Genomic DNA, 18,448 nt, shown 5'->3' on the forward strand with positions numbered 1-18,448 from the left:
TTGATCTGACCAGTGCAATCCAGAAACAGGCCAAACTTTTTACATACAAAGTCCTTATACAAAAAAGGCAGGGAGAGAAGCTGCAAAGGCTAAAACTAAGGCTTAACAGTGGAAATCCCCCAGTTCGCCCCATCATTCACAGCTGTACGTGCAGCTACCTCACTCATTAGATCCTCTGTGCCTTGCACATTTAACCTCATTATATTCAGACTCAATTTTCCATTTGGTTGAGGTGACAGCCAAGCAGCAGCACACACTTATCATATCAGGTCACCATCTGAGCAGGAAACAATGACGCTTGGGGGACCAAGGAGACGGGGAGGAAGGCAGAGAGGTTTAAAACCAACAGGAAATGCTTTTACATCTCAGATGCTGCTGCCTCTAACCCAAGAGGAATTTAAATGAGCAGTAAGCTGAAGGGTACGTGCGTGTTTCCTTCCCCTCCTATGCTTACTCTAACTGACTGTAGTTCGGGCACGTTCATGTCATCCTGCGACTGCAGCATCAGTTTGAAGCAAGCATCTGTGGACAGGGGAGCCAGTGACCAAGCATGGGATGCTGCAACCCAAGTGCCAGGCGGGCTGGGTCTGCAGGAACAGGCCAGGAGGAGGGGGAGCTGCTGAAGCCAGGCAGGAGCAGGTAGGTAGCAATGTGGGGGGGCATGTGAATCAGCACCACTCAAACAGAAAGACATTTGGTGCTTGAGACTGAAACTCAATGGCTGTATTTGCTTTCCAAACATGACTCCGCTAAAGGAAGAGCTTTCTCTTCTTCCCCTTTTCTAGCCAGAATTTACAGTAACGCTAAGTGTCAGATTCATCTAGTCTTCTAACTAAACCGCTTACTTCTCCTCAATATGTCCCCCATCAAGGTGTCGCAGTCTTTTAAGAGACGCGGTCAGCATTTGAGAAACCGAAGGTGGAAGCATACCTTCCTGCCGTGGATGTAACTCTCTGTTTTGGGCAGGCAATCGCAACTAACTCCTGGGACTCTGGCAAGCACTGCTCATGTTTTGTCAGAAATACATGTTTTCAATCAGACTGTCACATGTCAGAGACAAATCGGAGGCATGAAAAGCAGCTCAGGAGGACTTTAGTCCTGCTTCTACCTCTGGAGCAGCCTCAGCTCTTCCTAAATCTTGCGTGACAGATGCTTGTCTAGCCTGTCCTTGAAAACCTCCAGTGATGTAAGTTCTGCAATATCCCAGGCAAGCCACTGTTTCTTCCTAATAGCTAACCTTTAATGCAGGTAAGGCCATTGTCTCTATCTCACATACCTCTTTCTAGTGGTCTTTTACATATGTGAAGACTGTTACCATACCACCTCAGTATTCTTTACTTTAGGCCAAGTGTTGAGCTACATTACCCATTTCCTTCCATAATTTCACCATATTCCAAGAAACAGTGTTATTCCTTCCTTGTCCATTAAGGCAGGCACACTGAGAGTGCCTTCATCATCCCTACACTCTTTTCTATGTAATGCCAGTAGAAAATTAGGAGTCTAAGTGCCTTGTTGAATTTACGACCTAGTCTCTGCTTAATGTGGGGGAACATTTAATGGTATATTCCCCAAAAGTTCAGGTGTGTTATTCCTTGACATGCCTGCTTTCTGATTCTGCACCTGCTGCATTTATTTCCCTAGGGTTCACTGAGCTGTTACCATCCAATATTCCTGTAGAAAATAGCATATTCTAAAATACATCAAATTTATGCCAGAAATCCATAAATCTGTCTGCTTGCTGAGCATTAATCTATCTCTCTCTCTTTTTAAAACGCAACACATGTAAGTGCTTTTCTATGCCTTTCCATATTCCCTTTCATTTCAGAGTGTGGTCCAACTCAGAAGGCCAGAGCGAGGCATCCCTCCATCCTAAGGACCCTGCAATCCTAGCAGAAACAGAAGATGTGAGTATGAGCAGGGTCATGCAAGCAAAGATTTTTATCAGGGAAGAAATCATAGGCCTATTTATCTCACCCACCATGGCATTATCCTGATGTGGTATCCCATTACAGTAAAGTGCCAGAGGCTATGACATGTCCTTTGTTTTGAAAGCAAGTAACCAACAGTTCTGGCTGGTTTGAGACCCAGGTATAGGTTTTCAGCTTTTGTTCTACAAATTCACATGCAAGGAAGTTTGTCATCACAAGTCGATTTTGGATTTTTTCCTGGGACCATGTTTTATCACCATTGTTGAGAGAAGATGCTCAGAGAGAGGGGAGCAATTTATGCAAATTCACATATACGGTCAACATCCAAATCTCCCACCATCTGGGCTGCAAAAGCACCCCTTCTCTCTTTTAGCTAGTGTTATAAATCATTATTGTTCAGCTCTCATTTCCATTTTTCCACCTTGAATTGTCTTACTTTACAGGATATTCCTGGTAAGATTACAAGAAGAAATGCATGCTGACGTTTGTTTGTTTCAGACAGCAGTACTGTGGGGAAGAACACGGGAGGAACTAGTGAACTTGTTGATCACGCAGCCTATCAGTGGCTGGGAAGGGATGAACATCCACTCTCTTGGGGAAATTATTTGGTCCTCCCTGGTTTTTCTGAGAAGTTATTGCATGGAGGTAATCATCCTCTTACTACAACCACTAAGTAATATGCAAGGGATAAAAGGTGGGGGTAAATTTGGATTTCATACATCCTGTCCAAATTACTGTCATATCTCAGTGTTTGACTACAGCTACAATTTGTCCTGACCTTTGTTTTCAAGAGTTAATGCTAATATGTTCAACTTTTTTCACCAGTGCCAATAAAAGCTGAATGGATTTCATAGCCACTTCCTTGAGCATCATGAATCTTTTAATTCATTGCCTGGGGAAACAAAAATGTCCTTTTTGTCAGAAGTTTCTTATATTCTTTTCCCCAAAGAGATAAGGACTGGTTATTATGGTTGCAAATTTGGATGTGTAACAATCGAGTCCTCTCCACAGGTAGTGGAGATGACTGATAAAACTAATACAGTGTGATTGCCATTACCCTGGTTTTGATGAGGTCAGAAGAGGGAACTGACATCTATTCTAGCTTTGTCATGAATTCACGTCTCTTTAACTGCACATCACTGTTCATCTGTCTGTATACACGAGTAAAACCTCCTGGTCTCAAAGGAATGCCATGCTCTGGCTTACTAGCGCTCAGAGAGTGCACATAGACCATTTAAGGAAAGATGATATAAAATTACAAAGTACTGACATAAAGCTTCAGTCAAACTGTGACCTAGTGCAAGACAGTCCAGCAGCTAAACACTGCATAGTTCCTAGTTACCAACTGGTCCGTAAGCATGACAACCTATCAGCACTATCTGTACATAAAGATGCCCTAAGTACTGTATCAGCAGAAAGGAAGGTAGGGTGAAGAGCTTTGAAGAAATACAATTTCCTTTTAAAAAAAAAAAAAAAATTGGAAACATTTTGGAGGGAAGATATAATTGATCTTATTTCAACAGGAGATGTGTGAATGCTACGTTGTGCTGTCCTCCTCCCACTTGCTGATTCTTTCAGTGGATCGTACAAAAAAGGCATTTGTTTATGAGGTAAAGCACAAGAATCTTTTTGTGTCTGTTGTATCTGTGCTCATAGTCAAGGTTTCTTAAATATCTCTTTGCTCATAGCTCTAGCAGGTAGAAAACTTTGTAGCTACAGAGTAGTAGTTAGAGAGGTCCTTGATCTATACAACATTGAAGTTGATAAAAATCTAGGTCCTGCCATCGGTTAAGACTGGTGTTGTAAGAGGACACAGACGAGAAATCATCAGTTTACGAAATACAGGATCCAAAATGCAAACTAGGGCCTCTTTGTCCTGAACATGAGTGTAGTCTTCTAGCATGGTTTGGGGCATGGGGCAGGAATTAAAGAGGGGGAGGCTGCAAGGCAGATGAAATTCCATCTAGTTCATACAAAGAACTTTTCAACACCAGCCTTGGTCTGTGGGTGGATCTCCCCCCTATACCTCAGAGCACTTTATGAAGGAGGACAGTCATTTTACAGGTAGGGAAACATGAATAAACCCCCGATTTCCTATGTCTTCAGACAATGAGGTGAATGTCATCCCACACAGACTTCCTTAAAGTCAAATGTTCGAAGGATGGGACAACTTTGGTTTTTGCAAAAAGCATTCTGCTGTACATCAGGGGGACCGCAGTGGGACACAGAGAAGCTGTTGTTACCAAGGAATTTCTAACACAATTCCCTACCATACCAGGGTCTCCTTCCTCTTGTTGGGATGCATCTGAGAAAGATTGCAAGTGGAATCAGCCACACATTTGAAATTTCTGGTAAGCCTGTTCTGCAGTTCGTGAAGGGGCCTGTGATAGTCACAAAGCAGTGATACCCACGCTCCTGCCTTCAAGGACTGGCCTAGGTGGCTAGAAGATGAGAGGGGTTATGCAGCCATGCAGAGGGCTACTGAAGAAGGGGCATGCCTCCTCTCCAACACTCAGCCATGCTGGAGAATATGCCATGCCTTTCTGGACTGGACTTTCACAGGCAGCTTACGCTATGGCTGCATAGAAGGATGAGACCTAGCTAGATGGAAGGAATTCGGAATCTTAGTTTTCACAGGTGGACGCAACTGCTGCGCAGCCTTAAATCAAGAATGCCTTAGGGTTAACTAGAATTCCTCACATGCAAGGCAATATAAATTATAGGTTCCCCTTTCCTCTAATTTTCTACTTACACTAAACATGAGGGAAATGCTGATGTCTGCATGTGGAACAAGGAAGCTACCTAATTGTCCCAGTGCCAACCCAGTATCTGCCATCAAGAACAACACAAGACAGACACAAGCTTGTTTCACCACGAGATATCAAAGTGCAGGTGGAATGTTGCTATAGAGATAATGAATGACGGAGTAGAGGGGCAGCAGACAGAATTCACCTGCTAGGCTCAAAGGCAGATCGCAACCATCCTTCCCCAGACCCAGGGGTTGTATGTTTCTTTGCACAGGGTCCATGATAGAATCCAGGCTCATTTGCTGCCAGAACTCAGCTGACTTCAACATGTGGATTCAACACCTCCAGCATCAAATCAAGATGGCAAATGCTCACCGCCCAGTCAGTCCCAACAATAATATCTCTTTTCTGGTGAGTCAACACAGAAGAATTGTAAAGAGAATGGGATGAAAACAGGAAACAGTGGCAGCTTTCAAAGTGGACAGGGCTTTTTAGGGATTTTTAGAACGCAGGCTGAAAACAAACAGTGTTACTTGAGGAAGCTGTTCTAGGCTATGGCAAGTAAACTCACTACACACAAATTTGCAACTGCTACTCTATGCTTGTGAGATATTTTAGAAAAATTACTGATCGTTTTTGTTCTGGGATGTAACTACTACACTGGTAAAAAAATTTAAAAAATTAGATTTCCTCTTAGTTACAGTCACAAAATAAAGACTTACTACTCTTCGATACGTGCTGACTGTCGCACAAGTGACACGCTACACACTGCAACATCCACAAGGATCACAAGATGGCAGGATTACACTGCTTTTGAAAACACCCCTACAGCTGTGCCTTAGGCAATTTGCATACAGCAACGCACTGAGTCCTCCCAAAGCATTTGCCCATGTCATGGTACGCTCAGATTCCTGAAGAGTAAGAGTCAGCTGGAAAGCCAGCCTGTCTTTCCCCACTCCCTAGTGTTATTTACTAACAGTTCTGGTAAGGTTTCCCCTTTTTTAAACATCCGCTCTGCTAGCCTTGATGTCTAGCATGGCGTAGGCTCCAGGGCAACACTGTACCTCAGTTGTGTCTAACAGCATGCTTGTCTTCAGTCTGGGGGGAGAAAGTGCAACCCAGACCACCCATCCTTAAGAGCTGCTTGTTTCTGATGTTCCCTACAGTTCACATAATTGTTTGCAGCTAGTGGATACAAGCTACTTTTACGGTAGTTAGCCCAGGCGGTCCTGCTCCAAGGATTCAGTATAGATTGCAGAAATCCATCCAGGACTCAAGTACAGCCATGCATACCGTGAGCCCACATCAAGACCCACTCCCCGGTCAGCTGGACAGCACTACTTTGAAGGAAAAGGAAAATATCCTCCGATAAAGGGACTTGAATGCCAAGCCCGAAGTGCTTTGAACTAAGATGAAATTCGAATTCAGATCAAACCAATGTCTCAAACAACCTCTTCTGAGGGGGAGAAGGAAAATGAGACCTTTCCCTTTTAATAGCTAAAGCTGTTTGGTTGTCTCAGCTGCTGCTCATGAAACCACAGTACACATGATTTTGTTCAAGTAGGTAGGAAACCTACAGCAAACTAGGAACATCATCACAGGTTTCCCAATTTCCAAGCATATATCCTAAATACCTTTCTTTTACCACCCTATAACCCTGAAAAACATCATACTTGTAGTTTTACCTCATTTTGCTCTGTCTCAAAAAAAAAAAAAGGTGCCATGTGATGAACAGTGGAAGAAAAGGGAGCTGACAAGACATCTGTTGTGTAACACCATTCTGAAGTGGGAAGGAAAACCTATTCAGCATCTGGGAAGGATACAGTATTTAACCATGGTGCAAGTGGCTAGTGGCTGCATGGGGGTAATGTACAATGTATAATCACTCTGACATGTGGGTGGCTTTAAGACTGGAATCAGTGAAAGTTTAGGCTCACAGGGAACTGATGCTTAAAGAAAAGGAAAAAAAAAAAAAGGCTAATTATGTCAAAGTCCCACAGCATTAAAGAGACAAAAGGAAATACAGTTGTATTTTTGAAAGCTGCTTCTGACAATGTGCCCAAACAGTTGCACTCAACTTCCAAGGGAGTAGAGCTGGGAGGGATATCCGCCCCTTTCCAATCACACAGTAAGATCAGCATTTTCTAAACATTTCCTTGCAGATGTGTACCTGACCTATTCTAAAAAAACCTCACCACTTCATGATATCTTATCAGCTTTCTAAGCAATGAATATCCAACCTGAAAAAGAAATACAAAGAATAGTATCTGTGGCTGGCACAGAAGCAGCTGGGTGCTGCAGATAGTTCCAAGTTTTGGTGTATTGTCATAGTCATTAAAATTCATATTCTGCCTTTGACTGAGACAGATCCACTGAGTGGAAGTTATTGAACATTTCTGCTGTCTCTAAGATGCCTCTTTTCCACAGGACTCTGAGGAAAGACTGCTGATCCTATTTCCAGAAGATCTGCTTTTCCTCTCTGTGGATAAGGACAGAACTGCAATCACATACAAGGTAACAGAGGAAGTGCTGGAAATAGTCAAATAAGTGAAGAACTAAAAGGAGCAGGAGCTAGTGAGCAGCACTGGGTGATGAAAATGTCTGAATAGCAAGGAGAAAAGGGAGGAGATGAAGGAAGAGCACGTTTTTTCTTTTCTTCTTTGAAGGGAAAACTCCCCCTAAATGGAATCCAGGCAAAGGAGAAATCCGCCATGCTGGGGAGGTTACAGTTTGAAATTACAGGTATGTAATTGAAAAAGAAAGATGAGAGCTATGAAACACAGGAGGTTCTGTCTGAGCATAGGGAAACAGTTTTTTTGCTGTGAGGGTGACTGAGCACGGGCATCGGTTGCTCAAAGAGGTTGAGGAGTTTCCAACCTTGGAGATACTCAAAAGCTATCTGGATATGGTCTTGGGCAACCGGCTCTGGGTGGCCCTGCTTGAGCAGGAGAGTTGGACCAGGTGACCTCCAGAGGTCCCTGCCAACCTCAACCATTTTCTGATTGTAATGAGAAACTGAGCAACACCAGTGCTCAGCCTTGCCTTGAGGATGGGTTATCTTGTGAGTTGTCTTCCCACAAGGGATAGTCCCTGTGATGTTCCTTGCTATAAGCTAATAAACTATGTGTCATGGCAAACTTTGCACATTTTTCCATCACCAAACTTCCCTGCTAATGTCTTGCAGGAAGACTGACAGAACCAATCCTTATCACCTGTTCCACAGCAGAAGATTATGAAAAATGCCTCTTCTATCTACAAAAGGTATTTTTCAGAGAACTTTACTGCAGCAATATCTCTTCTTAAGCCTGGGATTTTCCCAGCCATAGATTTATCTAAGGTATACCATCCTCCCAACTTTTTTTCCCCTTTTCCACAAAAGACTCACTTGAGTAGGGAGACATCTTCAAGCCTATCTTTCTCCTGTTAAGACTCATCCATTTGGCCAGTAAAATATCACTGGGTATTTAGAAAAAAAGAAAAACACTCCATCAGCAGGGGTTGAATTTGGGTCCTCTCAGGCAAAACACCTACCTACTCTAAGAGTGAAAGACTGATGCCTAAGCACTCAACTTGTACTGATTTCAATGGAAATTACATACTGAAATAAGCAGAACTACTGAGGAGGAGGCAGGCCATTGGACTCTATTTCATGAAGCTAGAGAGACACATTATGTCACACTACCTCCTAAAATACCCATGATAGCAATACCAGCTTATGACCTGGTTCCCTGGAAGTTATACTGATGTAAACAGGCGTTAGTTCCAAGTAGATCCTTCAAAATAGGACCTTATCTAAGTTCTAGTTTTCAGAGTCAATAATTTTTTGTTGGCCAGCACATATAGCACACCCTACACAGTGGATAACCCTATCTAGGCTCAGAGGAGAGAAAGGTGAATCAGGAGTAGATGTTTTAAAAGCAGAAGAGATGTTGGTCTCTGAGTATTTATTAATCAATATGTCTATTCTATAGTTGAGCATGGCTATGTTTATCTAGCATGGAAATTCTTGGCAGAGTTAGGATATTCATGTGCTGAAAATATGTTCCAGCCAGAGAAAATCCTTGATCATCTGACTCTCCAGCCACCACCAATCATCCCTAAGAAATCTCGGCAACATCAGTAGGACATTAGCACGCAGCGACAAGAAGAAGGTATGTTGAATACGATCCCAAGAGAAAGCAAAGAAGCTGCAACAACGAGTAAGAATAAACCAGAAATTGGAAACCAACCTTCTTTCAGACCGAGAGATGAATAAGGGTCTGCACAAGAACTGTTCTCCACTGGCTGCTGTTTTGAACGGGCCATTGCAATCAATGTAGGATCTTGTGATTCTGACCTCAGCTGTACATATGCCCCAAGAAGAAATCTTTCTGAATTTTTTTACTATACTTATTGCCTGATTCTTACCAGAAAAAGAAACACTATAAAATACTGCGTAAATCCTACAAATAAAACTTAGGTTTACCTGAACCTAAACCATGCGTAGAAAGGAGCATTCAGGTAACTGTTGGTTTGCAGAGCCATTGCCTTCCTTTGAAATGGCAGGCACAGTGCAATTCTTGATGGTGAACAGTCTCTTTTCTATATCTTTTCTTCTCTGCCAAAATAAAGAAGAAATGTTAATCCTGGAAGTTTTTGCAAACCAAAAACTGTTTCCCCAAATACTCTTTGCTGTTTTCTACCCTCCAAGAAGAACAACCCCAAAACCTCCAGGTTGAATCAAATCTATTCATTCTGATGATTTCAAAATACTCCATTTGCATTTTGAACACCTTAAGAATTTTTTCCCCACTCTACATATATGTAGCACTGAAAAGGAAGCATTGCCACAAACCAAAACAACCAAGCATTTAATTTCAAACAGAAGTTCTCAGTTACCTGTAGGTTAATCATTCAGGTTGCATGTGTGGTATAGCTGCAAAGTCACTTGAACAAGCTTTGTGTGGTCACGTGGTCCCTGTTCTATGCCAATTTTTCTTTTATGCCACATGTAAATCAAGAAAACAGACAGCTGTGTATACTGCAAAAAAAAAAAAATTTCAACAATATTAGAAGAAAAAAAATATCTAACAAAGGTATGCCCATGAACACCATAAATTATGAGTCTCTTTTCCCAATGCTTTTAAGAACTGAACACCTCTGCCAGGCTGGGCTGAAACTAGGCAATAAGTTGAAAAGTTATTTGGAAAAACAGGCATGTAATCACACAATTGCTTAATTTCCCTTCCCTTGGGAAAGGGGACAAAAAAAATTAAGGACAGGAAGTCCCATGAAAATACTGTTTTACCTTCTTCAGTTTCAAAACACTAATAATTTGCAGGAAACATGACCAGACATGGTAACGTGACAAAACACTGCCCGCACATATCCTTAGTTGCCTTCTGTTTGAGCAAAACCTCTAGTATGAGAAAAGCTGTTTCTATACCTCAGGCATTTCTCTTATCCTGTTACTCTTTCATTCTTTTTTGCAGCTAAAAGATGAGGAAATCCCCAGAGCTCACTGGGGCCCCAAACACCTGTGATCATTATTTATGTATGTAAGTGAATGACTATATAAAAGTGTGTCAGCTTATTCTCCTAACTGCTACCCTACATTTCCTAAAACTGTGTGGGAAGGTCTTTATCTGATTACAAACAGCAAGCCACTTCTAAGTATCACACATTGTTTTAAACGAAGTTTAAAACTTTGTTTTAACAGTATGAAGTTTCTTAAACATTTACACACAGAGAAAATCCTGAAGAAATGTAGATCCAGAATAATTTTTTAATTAAATTTTTGCAGAAGGTGCACGAAAACAAAGATAGAAAGATAACTCCTCTCCTCTGCTAGGTGCCATTTCCCTGCCCTGAAATTTTGCCATCATACTTTTTCCATTTTAGAAGTCAAAATTCAGGAATACAGATCCAGATTAGAAGCACAAAACACTACATGGTAACACCAGATCCAGCATCAGGAAAATAATATACATTACTCAGAGAAAAGCTGCTAAATTTGGTTCCAACTTCAGAGCTAGGTCTTTGGAAAATCCCAGAATTCAGAGTAATAGGAGGTTTCCCTCCTGAAGGCCAGTTTCAATTCTCACTACGCCAGCTGGGGCAGGAAAGGGAGCCTCAGGCACAGCTAAGTGACATCAGCATCTAAGAAATCACTAAACATGTTATATTAGTAGCTTCTTAAAATTGTCAATCGTGTTCCTTTCTAAGTGGTATTAAAGCACGTCTCCTAAGAGAGCTGGCTCTTAAGATGGTGAAAGATTTTGCCGACCAGGTCTGAGACACTCGACACCCCCGGGCAGTTTGTAAGGCTGTCTCAAGTAGAATGGAAAGCAGAATGAAAAGGCACACTTTTCAGCATGTAGGAGACTTCTTCCACCTTCGTTGTATAATCAGAATGGCTCCAGAAATTTCTTAGTTAAGTGCTATCTGCTTTTCAGAGTCCTCACTCATAAGCAGGCTGCAGCAGGACACAACAACAGTGCAACACTGTTTTTTTCTACCATTTTCTCAAGAAACAAAGGCAACGGCACTGGCCACACAACACAGCTTAACAGCCAGGTGAACACCGTGAAACGCTATCACAGTTGTAAGCAGAGCCCTCTGAGTGTGGGAGCAGGCAGCTCCCCTCCATGGAGCAGAAGGGGTGCAGACCCATTGATCAGCCTCACAGACAGACAGACAGACACCACCACCAATTCCAACCCCAAGACACTACCCGAGAGCTGCTTCTCTTGCAGCCAAAGATGGACAGCACCAGCAGATGTCCAGCCGTGGCTGTAACGGAGCGATCCACATCCTCTTGGATGGAATTCAAGCATGTCAGGTCAGGGACAGATTGCTGGCGAGGTCAAACACTCCCCAGACTGGTATGACAAAACACGTATCTAAGAGAGACTCCCACTAAATGGCAACAAGCCTTTACTTATCACTGGTGGCCCAAGAACTTTTTCTACCATTAGATTCCTCAGTTCATAGGACAACTCAAAGACAAGTTAAGATAAGCGCTGGACAACTCTTAATTAAAAAAGGACTAAGTGGTACCAACTGTCCCACAAAAAATTGCATATTTTTCCATAAAAACGAAATACACTTTTTAAGCTTCACCTACATATAGTGTAAGACTTATTATGTCCTCAGTTAAGCCATCATTTGATGCTGTCATTTTGAAGCCTACATACCTACCTTTTTGTTAGCACTGTCAAGGAACTTTTTTTTTCTTTAGATATTACCATATATCATCTTTTAACTATTTACTCATGACAATAATGTTAATGAAACATTGTATTTCTAAATTTGCTTGATCACTTAGCCTCTAGAAACTCTGGGATATTTTATTTTCTCTTTTGAAAAGAGATACAAGCAAAAAAAAAATCATTATAGACATTTCATTGGATGTAAACGATTTGAGGGAGAAGCCTTTTTTAACCTACAGTCCATATACAGAGATCAACCTGAAGTTTAAATCTGAACTTGAAAAAACCCACAAACTCTGGGATTTTAGCTGAAAATTCAGCCATGATCTGATTCAAATATTGCAGTAATTGCACACTGATAAAATAAAGCTATTGTTCTTTCTGAATGGAAACTTAAATATAGCGTTTTCTTACAAGATCACTGTTCAGAGCCAATAGCTTTCATTTCCTTTGATGCAAAGAACAGCTCTTTTACTGAAATTCTCCAGGGCTTAAATGATTCACACTTTGGGTTTTTCCCTCTGAATTGGAGCTTTAAGAAGTCAGGAAATTGGTTGCTTTTCCCATCAATAAGCAGCCCTAAAGTCAGGTGGTTAGGTAAGCAGGAAGTGGAACCGCTCTTCAAGGTAGGCATACAGAAACCCAAAAGGCCACTGTGCAAATTTCCAATGAATAATATGGCTCTGTTCATCATGTTTCAATATTAACTGGCACTAGTGTTGGCTATTCAACACCCACAGCCCAGAAAGTCTTGTTCACCTCACCAAGATTTGCTGCATGTTGCCAGAGGCACAGACTTCCACTAGACACTCAAAACTTTCATTCCTCAAACAGTAAGCTACGTTGAATTTTTTTGCCAAAATCTTGCTGCTTCTCTGCCATTGTCAGGAACAGAAAAAATTGTCAGCCACAGTTTCCTGCTATCTTGGTAGTGGGTAGCTGAAAAGCTGGTTTAGCCAGCAGCCAGGAAACGTTAAAACCACTTGCTTAGAAAGTGAAAAAAGTGCAATTGCACCAATCTAAAATTCAACGACAGAAGAATTTGGTTCTGGGTACACTGCTGAAATAGCCAGAGTTCCATAAGAGTGGAGAAGTGAATTGGAAAAGTAAAACTAAGTGCGCTCAAGAACATTGGGACAACCTAAAGAATAGAACCCTACCTTTCCGATTTGCTTAATTAAATCACAAAGGCACTTCATTCTATTTTCAAGTTTATTTTACCTTTACAAACAGTCACAATCAGAAATCTTGTTGAAAACATTAAAAAAACCAAGAAGGATCAATACAGAGCCAAGAATAAACATGGCCAACATAGAAGGAGCAGTAAGAAGTGTCTTTACTAGCCAGTATTTGGACTTCTGAGATTATTAAATCCCACAGCAAAACTGCTTACAAGGCAGAGACAGTCTTACACTTTAAGTTATCCTATTTAATCCAATCCAGTGCTTTCACCTTTCCTTGGCTGAATCTCCAGTTGACCTCAATTAAGAATCTGCACATTTCCCAGAGCAATGGAGGAAAACTCACTCTTTTTAAGCAAATCTTACATAGGAATACCTAAGGAAAAAATTATCAGTAACACAAGAATTAATAGTAAGAGGATCAAAGAAGGCAAAAATACATTGAAATTACTAATTATGTCTCACAACATCCTTTTAGGGTTGCAAAGTATCACTGTTCCCATTCTACATGAAGGGGAAGCTAAGATATAGGAATCTCAGTTGCAGTAAACACAGTAACAGAGAAGCTAGAAGATTAAAACTAGGACTATGGAGGAGTACATTACAGTGAATAAGGACAACCCTTTGGACTTCATTTTCCTTTAACAATTATTTCACCCAGTTACAAGATTCTATAATGCACACACACACAAAAAGCAAAAAAGATAGGATAACTCCTCTTGACATAATCACTGAAGAAATGTTCAGCAATAAAACCATGTCCACGAATCATAAAGTTAATCCTTCAGCACTAGTCAAGCTTGCCAAGAACTCCTCCAGGGAAGGCTTCAAGAAAAGACCAACTGGAAAGAGTTTAGAGAGAGAGAGACTAAGAGGTCTAGAAACCTCAACCTGTGAAGTAGGGTAAGAGCCTAGAGAAACCAAGGAGAGATGATAGTTTATGAATGCTTAAAAAGATGCTGAAGAGTCAATTCTTCCTCATAATCATAACAGAAAATACAAATTTTAACTAACAAAATCTCTCTCCTTCTCTGACTTGAAATGAGTCACTGGACTGGATTGCCTAGACAGGTCATGGACTCACCTCCATGAAAGTCTAACAGGTAGGTGGTTATCCAGTCTCACCAAGCCTGCCTTGGAGCACAGAGGCTATGTGACTAGCTTACCAAGGTAATCACCTGTCCCACTTCTTAGGATTCTCTGTTCAAGTGCTTTTGCAACACACATCTGTGGAGGCAATAACTTCTGCTCCACAGCTATTCTAATTTCACAGAGCCCTACTGAAAACAGCACGTCATTCAGACTTGGAATAATCCCCTCTGAGAATTTAGTAAGGTGATTAACTGAAATATCATTATTCTGTTAGGATTTAATTTAGAAGCCCTGTACTGTTTATGTTATTTGTGAGAAATCATGAAGAAACTGATGTAATGGCTGTTCTGTGAGATATTTACAACCTTTCATGTGAAGGCTGAGTCAAAACTCAGTTTTGCTCGGAGCTGATTTGGTCATAAAGGAGTCTACTCCAAGCAGCTTTCACCAGAAGGCCAAACCAGAAGGCATCCAGAGCTTTGAATCTATTATTGCAGTCACATAACACAAAAATAATTATATAAAAAAGACACGGGAGTTTTAACTAGTTGAAGCCACAGGCTAGATTCTTATTTGAAATCAGTGTCAAGTCACAGAAAGCAACCAACTCCAGCTGAAATCCTGCCCCTTCAAATTGAGGCAAAACAGTTTATTCTAGTCATGTTAGAGCACTATGAAACGGGAGGAGCACTAATCTAACATTAAAAAAAAATCCTCCATGGTACAATTTTCAGTAAGGGCAACATCTTTCAGCTGATGATCAAGTGACTGGAGCTATGCTGGTATACACCAGCAGACGCTCTGGTTCTTTTTCTTCTGGGGTGGGGAAAAAAACCATCAAGAATAAATGTTGGGCTTTTCTCTGTTTTTCACTGTCTTTTCCTACTCTACAAACTAGGTGAGAAGACAGCATTAAACCAAATGTTTCTCTAGACAGCGTGATCCTCATTTGAGCCTTTCAGAAGTCTCCCTTTTGTAATCCGGTATTCCAGATAACAAGGATTGCCGAGTTACAGAAAAGAAGGAGGATAAATGTTACTCCCTTCTTCCCCTAGTTTCCCTGGGGGAGATAAGGGGATCACAGAACTTGCATAGAAAAATCTCTGCAAGCACAAATGATGTGACCATGGCAGTCTCACACTGGCACCTCTGTGCACTGAAACTGGCCTAACCACAACCTTCTGTTGGGATTGGAGAGAGGAGTATTTAATGGATTAGAGTAACGGCCCTTTGCTGCATAACAAAGAGGGCAATTTGGCAGGAGTGAAAAGCACTGTCTGCTTGGAGAAGATTAGTAGATATGGTTCCTAGGCACAATGTGTTATTGCCTTATTCCCATAATATGACCATCAGGACACATCTTGGAAATACAGATAGCCTATGAAAGCTGCGAGTGCCCTATAGGTACTACTGTATTTCCTGTAGCACTGAAGGGGTTGATGCCTTCTATGTGCATATCAATCTGTGGGAGCACTACAGAGATATGTGCAAAAGATGCAAGGGGGAATAATAACAAAAAAGGTCCCTGGTCCCAAAGTTGAAAAGAGCATCAATGAAAAAAACACCCAACCACCCAGGAAACTTGCAATAATGCAATGCAGCTGAAATGAACGTCAGCCTGACTTAGCAGTTGTTCTGTTTCTAAATGCTAGGTTTGTTGAGAAGAAACAAAAGCAAAACTCCCCCCAGACCCATTCCTTATTGCTATGTATATGACGATGCTTTACGCAGCCAGGCCCTCCCTTCTTTTTTTTCAAAACCTGAGCTCAGCTCCCCATTCTCACAGCACATTGCAATTCATCTGTTTTCATTGTAGACTCTGAGGGTGGAAATAGCAAGGCTTTTCTTCTGGTGTTTTGTCTCCATGTTCTTCTTCTGGAAACTGGCAGCTGTAAGTCTCTTCTCTATGGTGTGACAGTTGCGGAGCCACCGGCAGCCTAGGGAAGTTACGTTCCAGATCTGCAGTGAGAATAAGCAAAAGCACTGCACATACAAGAAGTCTTCATACATGTCAGTTAGTTGCTTATTACCTTTACCAATACAGCCTCTCTCTCAGGAAAGGACAAAGATACAGGTGATGCACTGCATCTTAGTGAAACTAAGTAACCCGCCCAAAAATCACACAGTAAATCCATACTTATTCAACTAAATTTATTCCATTTTGACTCTGGATCAATGGAAACATTGTTCACCACTGAAAAGCAACACAGTCCACAAAGGTGCACTTACAGTCAGCTGTGTGGTATTTTTCTTTCTTCAGTGACCATATGCACAAATGCAAGAAGAAGGTCAGCAAGATGAGAACAAATACAGCCACTGCAGTAAGGATGGCCAGGATGGTGGTGTATAGAGAGTAATTTGTAGTAGGAGCTGCAATTAAATATATTTAATAAAGATTAAGAAATCATGTGCCCAAACTATTGTTAAAGGAAAGGCAGTTCTTCCCAGGAAATTGAAAGATTAATTTCTTCTTTCTGTGGAAAATAATTTTCCAAGGAAAAAAAAGAGTGTGGGTATTAACAATAAAACTGAGATGCTCCAAGTCAAGGCTGCAATAGATCACTGTCTGTGGTAAGAAGCATTCATGCAAAAAACCCACATGCCTGATCTCTTCCTTGTTCACTGTCTCTCCTTCTTGCAGCTATCACTTGTTCTATCCGCTCTGGTTTGTTTTTTGCTTTTGCGGGGGGATTTGGCTTCAATGTTTCCCTGAACAGGACTACAGCAAGCCAAATTTTCGCACTTGTGTCTGTCTCGTGGAAGTTAAAAATAACACCTTTCTGCAATTTGTCTCAGCAGAACGAACAATTTCTCTGAATGAAGGGCCCAGACCTGAAAGGTACCAATTCATTGTAGGAACAAGGGTGGGGGGAAAGGCAGGAGCAATGCAGCTTGCTGTCTTAAAAGATACTTAGTACCTGCAAAGCCTGTACCTGCTTACTCCTATCTAATTTGATCCATGATAAGACATGAGATTTCAATGCTGGGTGGTGTGGACTCAACCAATACTTGTAAAGGAACTGGATGATTAAGCTATTGTCTTCGTAAGAAAATCTAGCAAAACAGCAAGAGCAGTTTAATAGAAAACTCTGATAATTTGTCAAATAAGCGTGCTCTATTCAGGGACAATTGTTGGGCTTTTCTCTACCTTTATTACTGACAGTGCTTTAATGGTGGAATCTTTGCCCAGGCCAACAATTCTACCTATATTAATATTGTAAGAAACACAACAGCAATTTTCAAAGCAAATTTTCATGATAGCAAGCTCTGCATGATTACTATGCAACAAGTCACCAACTAAAGAAGTACAGAGAAAAGTTATAGGCTCAAAGAAACAAATCATTGAGAAGGTACCTTGCTCCAAACCTTTAGCAGAGAAACCACATACTGTATTATGTGTACTGTTGCCTTGCTTGATTGTTAGAAACCCAGAACTTTCACAGCTAAAAGAAGAATAAGAGTCACAGTTAGAATGTCCCTGCCTTTCCCTTCATTCCTCTCCATCCTTTCTCTTGGTCCCCTTTCTTCCCTCCACTCTTTCCACAACTTGTTTCCTTTTTTTCCTTTTTATAGCAGTGCAGGTAAAGTTATGGCTGCTCCCCAACAAGATAAGACTACATCACAATTGTTTACATGCACATTTTTTTTTAGTCTCTTTGTTTCAATTGATGGCCATGTTTGGAATAATTTTGCATCAGTTTGAGCTGGACTTGGAAGCAAGCCGAATACACAGTAGTTTGTCTTAACTTCTGCTTTGAGACCGACTATTTAGAAAATCAAAGGAGAGAGACATATCACATATTGCTGAATTTAAAAAACTCATCATTTAATGTCATTAGTGATCTTGCCTTAGATTCAATTTTATTTTCTAATTTACACATTAATAATTTGAGAATTTCATCATGCATAATTTCCAAAGAAGGAAAGTATCAATAAACACATACTCAGTCCAGTTACGGCACCAGCCATTCTTCGCATTAGAATAGGTTCCTATCTCACACGGTTTACATTTGAATGTGAAGTCGAAAATGCCTACACGAAAAGAGAACATCAATTATTAGTGGTCAGTGCCTTTACTGAAAGATGGAGATAGAACAATTAGAGCACAATGCACTCCCTCTACAGTCTTTCTGCATTATGAATTACCCCCCTGGAGAAACACATAAGCAGTTCTTGCCACCCTTGCATTTTGGGAAATGTATGGGTGGACCCCTTACAGAAGAGGTATAGAATAGTCTGATCTGACAGCAGAGGGTGTAAAGTTAAGAGGCAACACAGAGTAAAACAGTCTTCTACTGACAGTTCTAGCA

At 41.1% G+C, this 18,448-nt stretch overlaps 2 protein-coding genes across 2 annotated transcripts in view; one reads left to right on the plus strand and one right to left on the minus strand.

The window, feature by feature from the left end:
* Window positions 1–233: 233 nt before the first annotated feature.
* On the plus strand, window positions 234–9,154 carry LOC138685208 (probable pleckstrin homology domain-containing family N member 1). The gene is made up of 11 exons (XM_069782631.1): window positions 234–639; window positions 1,826–1,904; window positions 2,427–2,573; window positions 3,452–3,538; window positions 4,207–4,279; window positions 4,950–5,086; window positions 6,393–6,539; window positions 7,103–7,189; window positions 7,342–7,417; window positions 7,860–7,936; window positions 8,724–9,154. The coding sequence occupies exons 1-11, from the start codon at window positions 551–553 to the stop codon at window positions 8,796–8,798; spliced, it is 1,074 nt and encodes a 357-aa protein (XP_069638732.1). The 5' UTR covers window positions 234–550; the 3' UTR covers window positions 8,799–9,154.
* Window positions 9,155–13,063: 3,909 nt separating this feature from the next.
* TNFRSF4 (TNF receptor superfamily member 4) overlaps window positions 13,064–18,448 on the minus strand; it is a 28,876-nt gene continuing 23,491 nt past the window's right edge. Inside the window, 5 exon segments of the mRNA XM_069782630.1 lie at window positions 13,064–15,977; window positions 15,979–16,097; window positions 16,368–16,508; window positions 17,493–17,581; window positions 18,083–18,170. Coding sequence (XP_069638731.1) covers window positions 15,936–15,977; window positions 15,979–16,097; window positions 16,368–16,508; window positions 17,493–17,581; window positions 18,083–18,170 — 479 coding nt within the window. The 3' untranslated portion in view covers window positions 13,064–15,935.

Source organism: Haliaeetus albicilla, chromosome 4, assembly GCF_947461875.1.
Source record: "Haliaeetus albicilla chromosome 4, bHalAlb1.1, whole genome shotgun sequence".
In the NCBI taxonomy this organism is placed as follows: Eukaryota; Metazoa; Chordata; class Aves; order Accipitriformes; family Accipitridae; genus Haliaeetus; species Haliaeetus albicilla.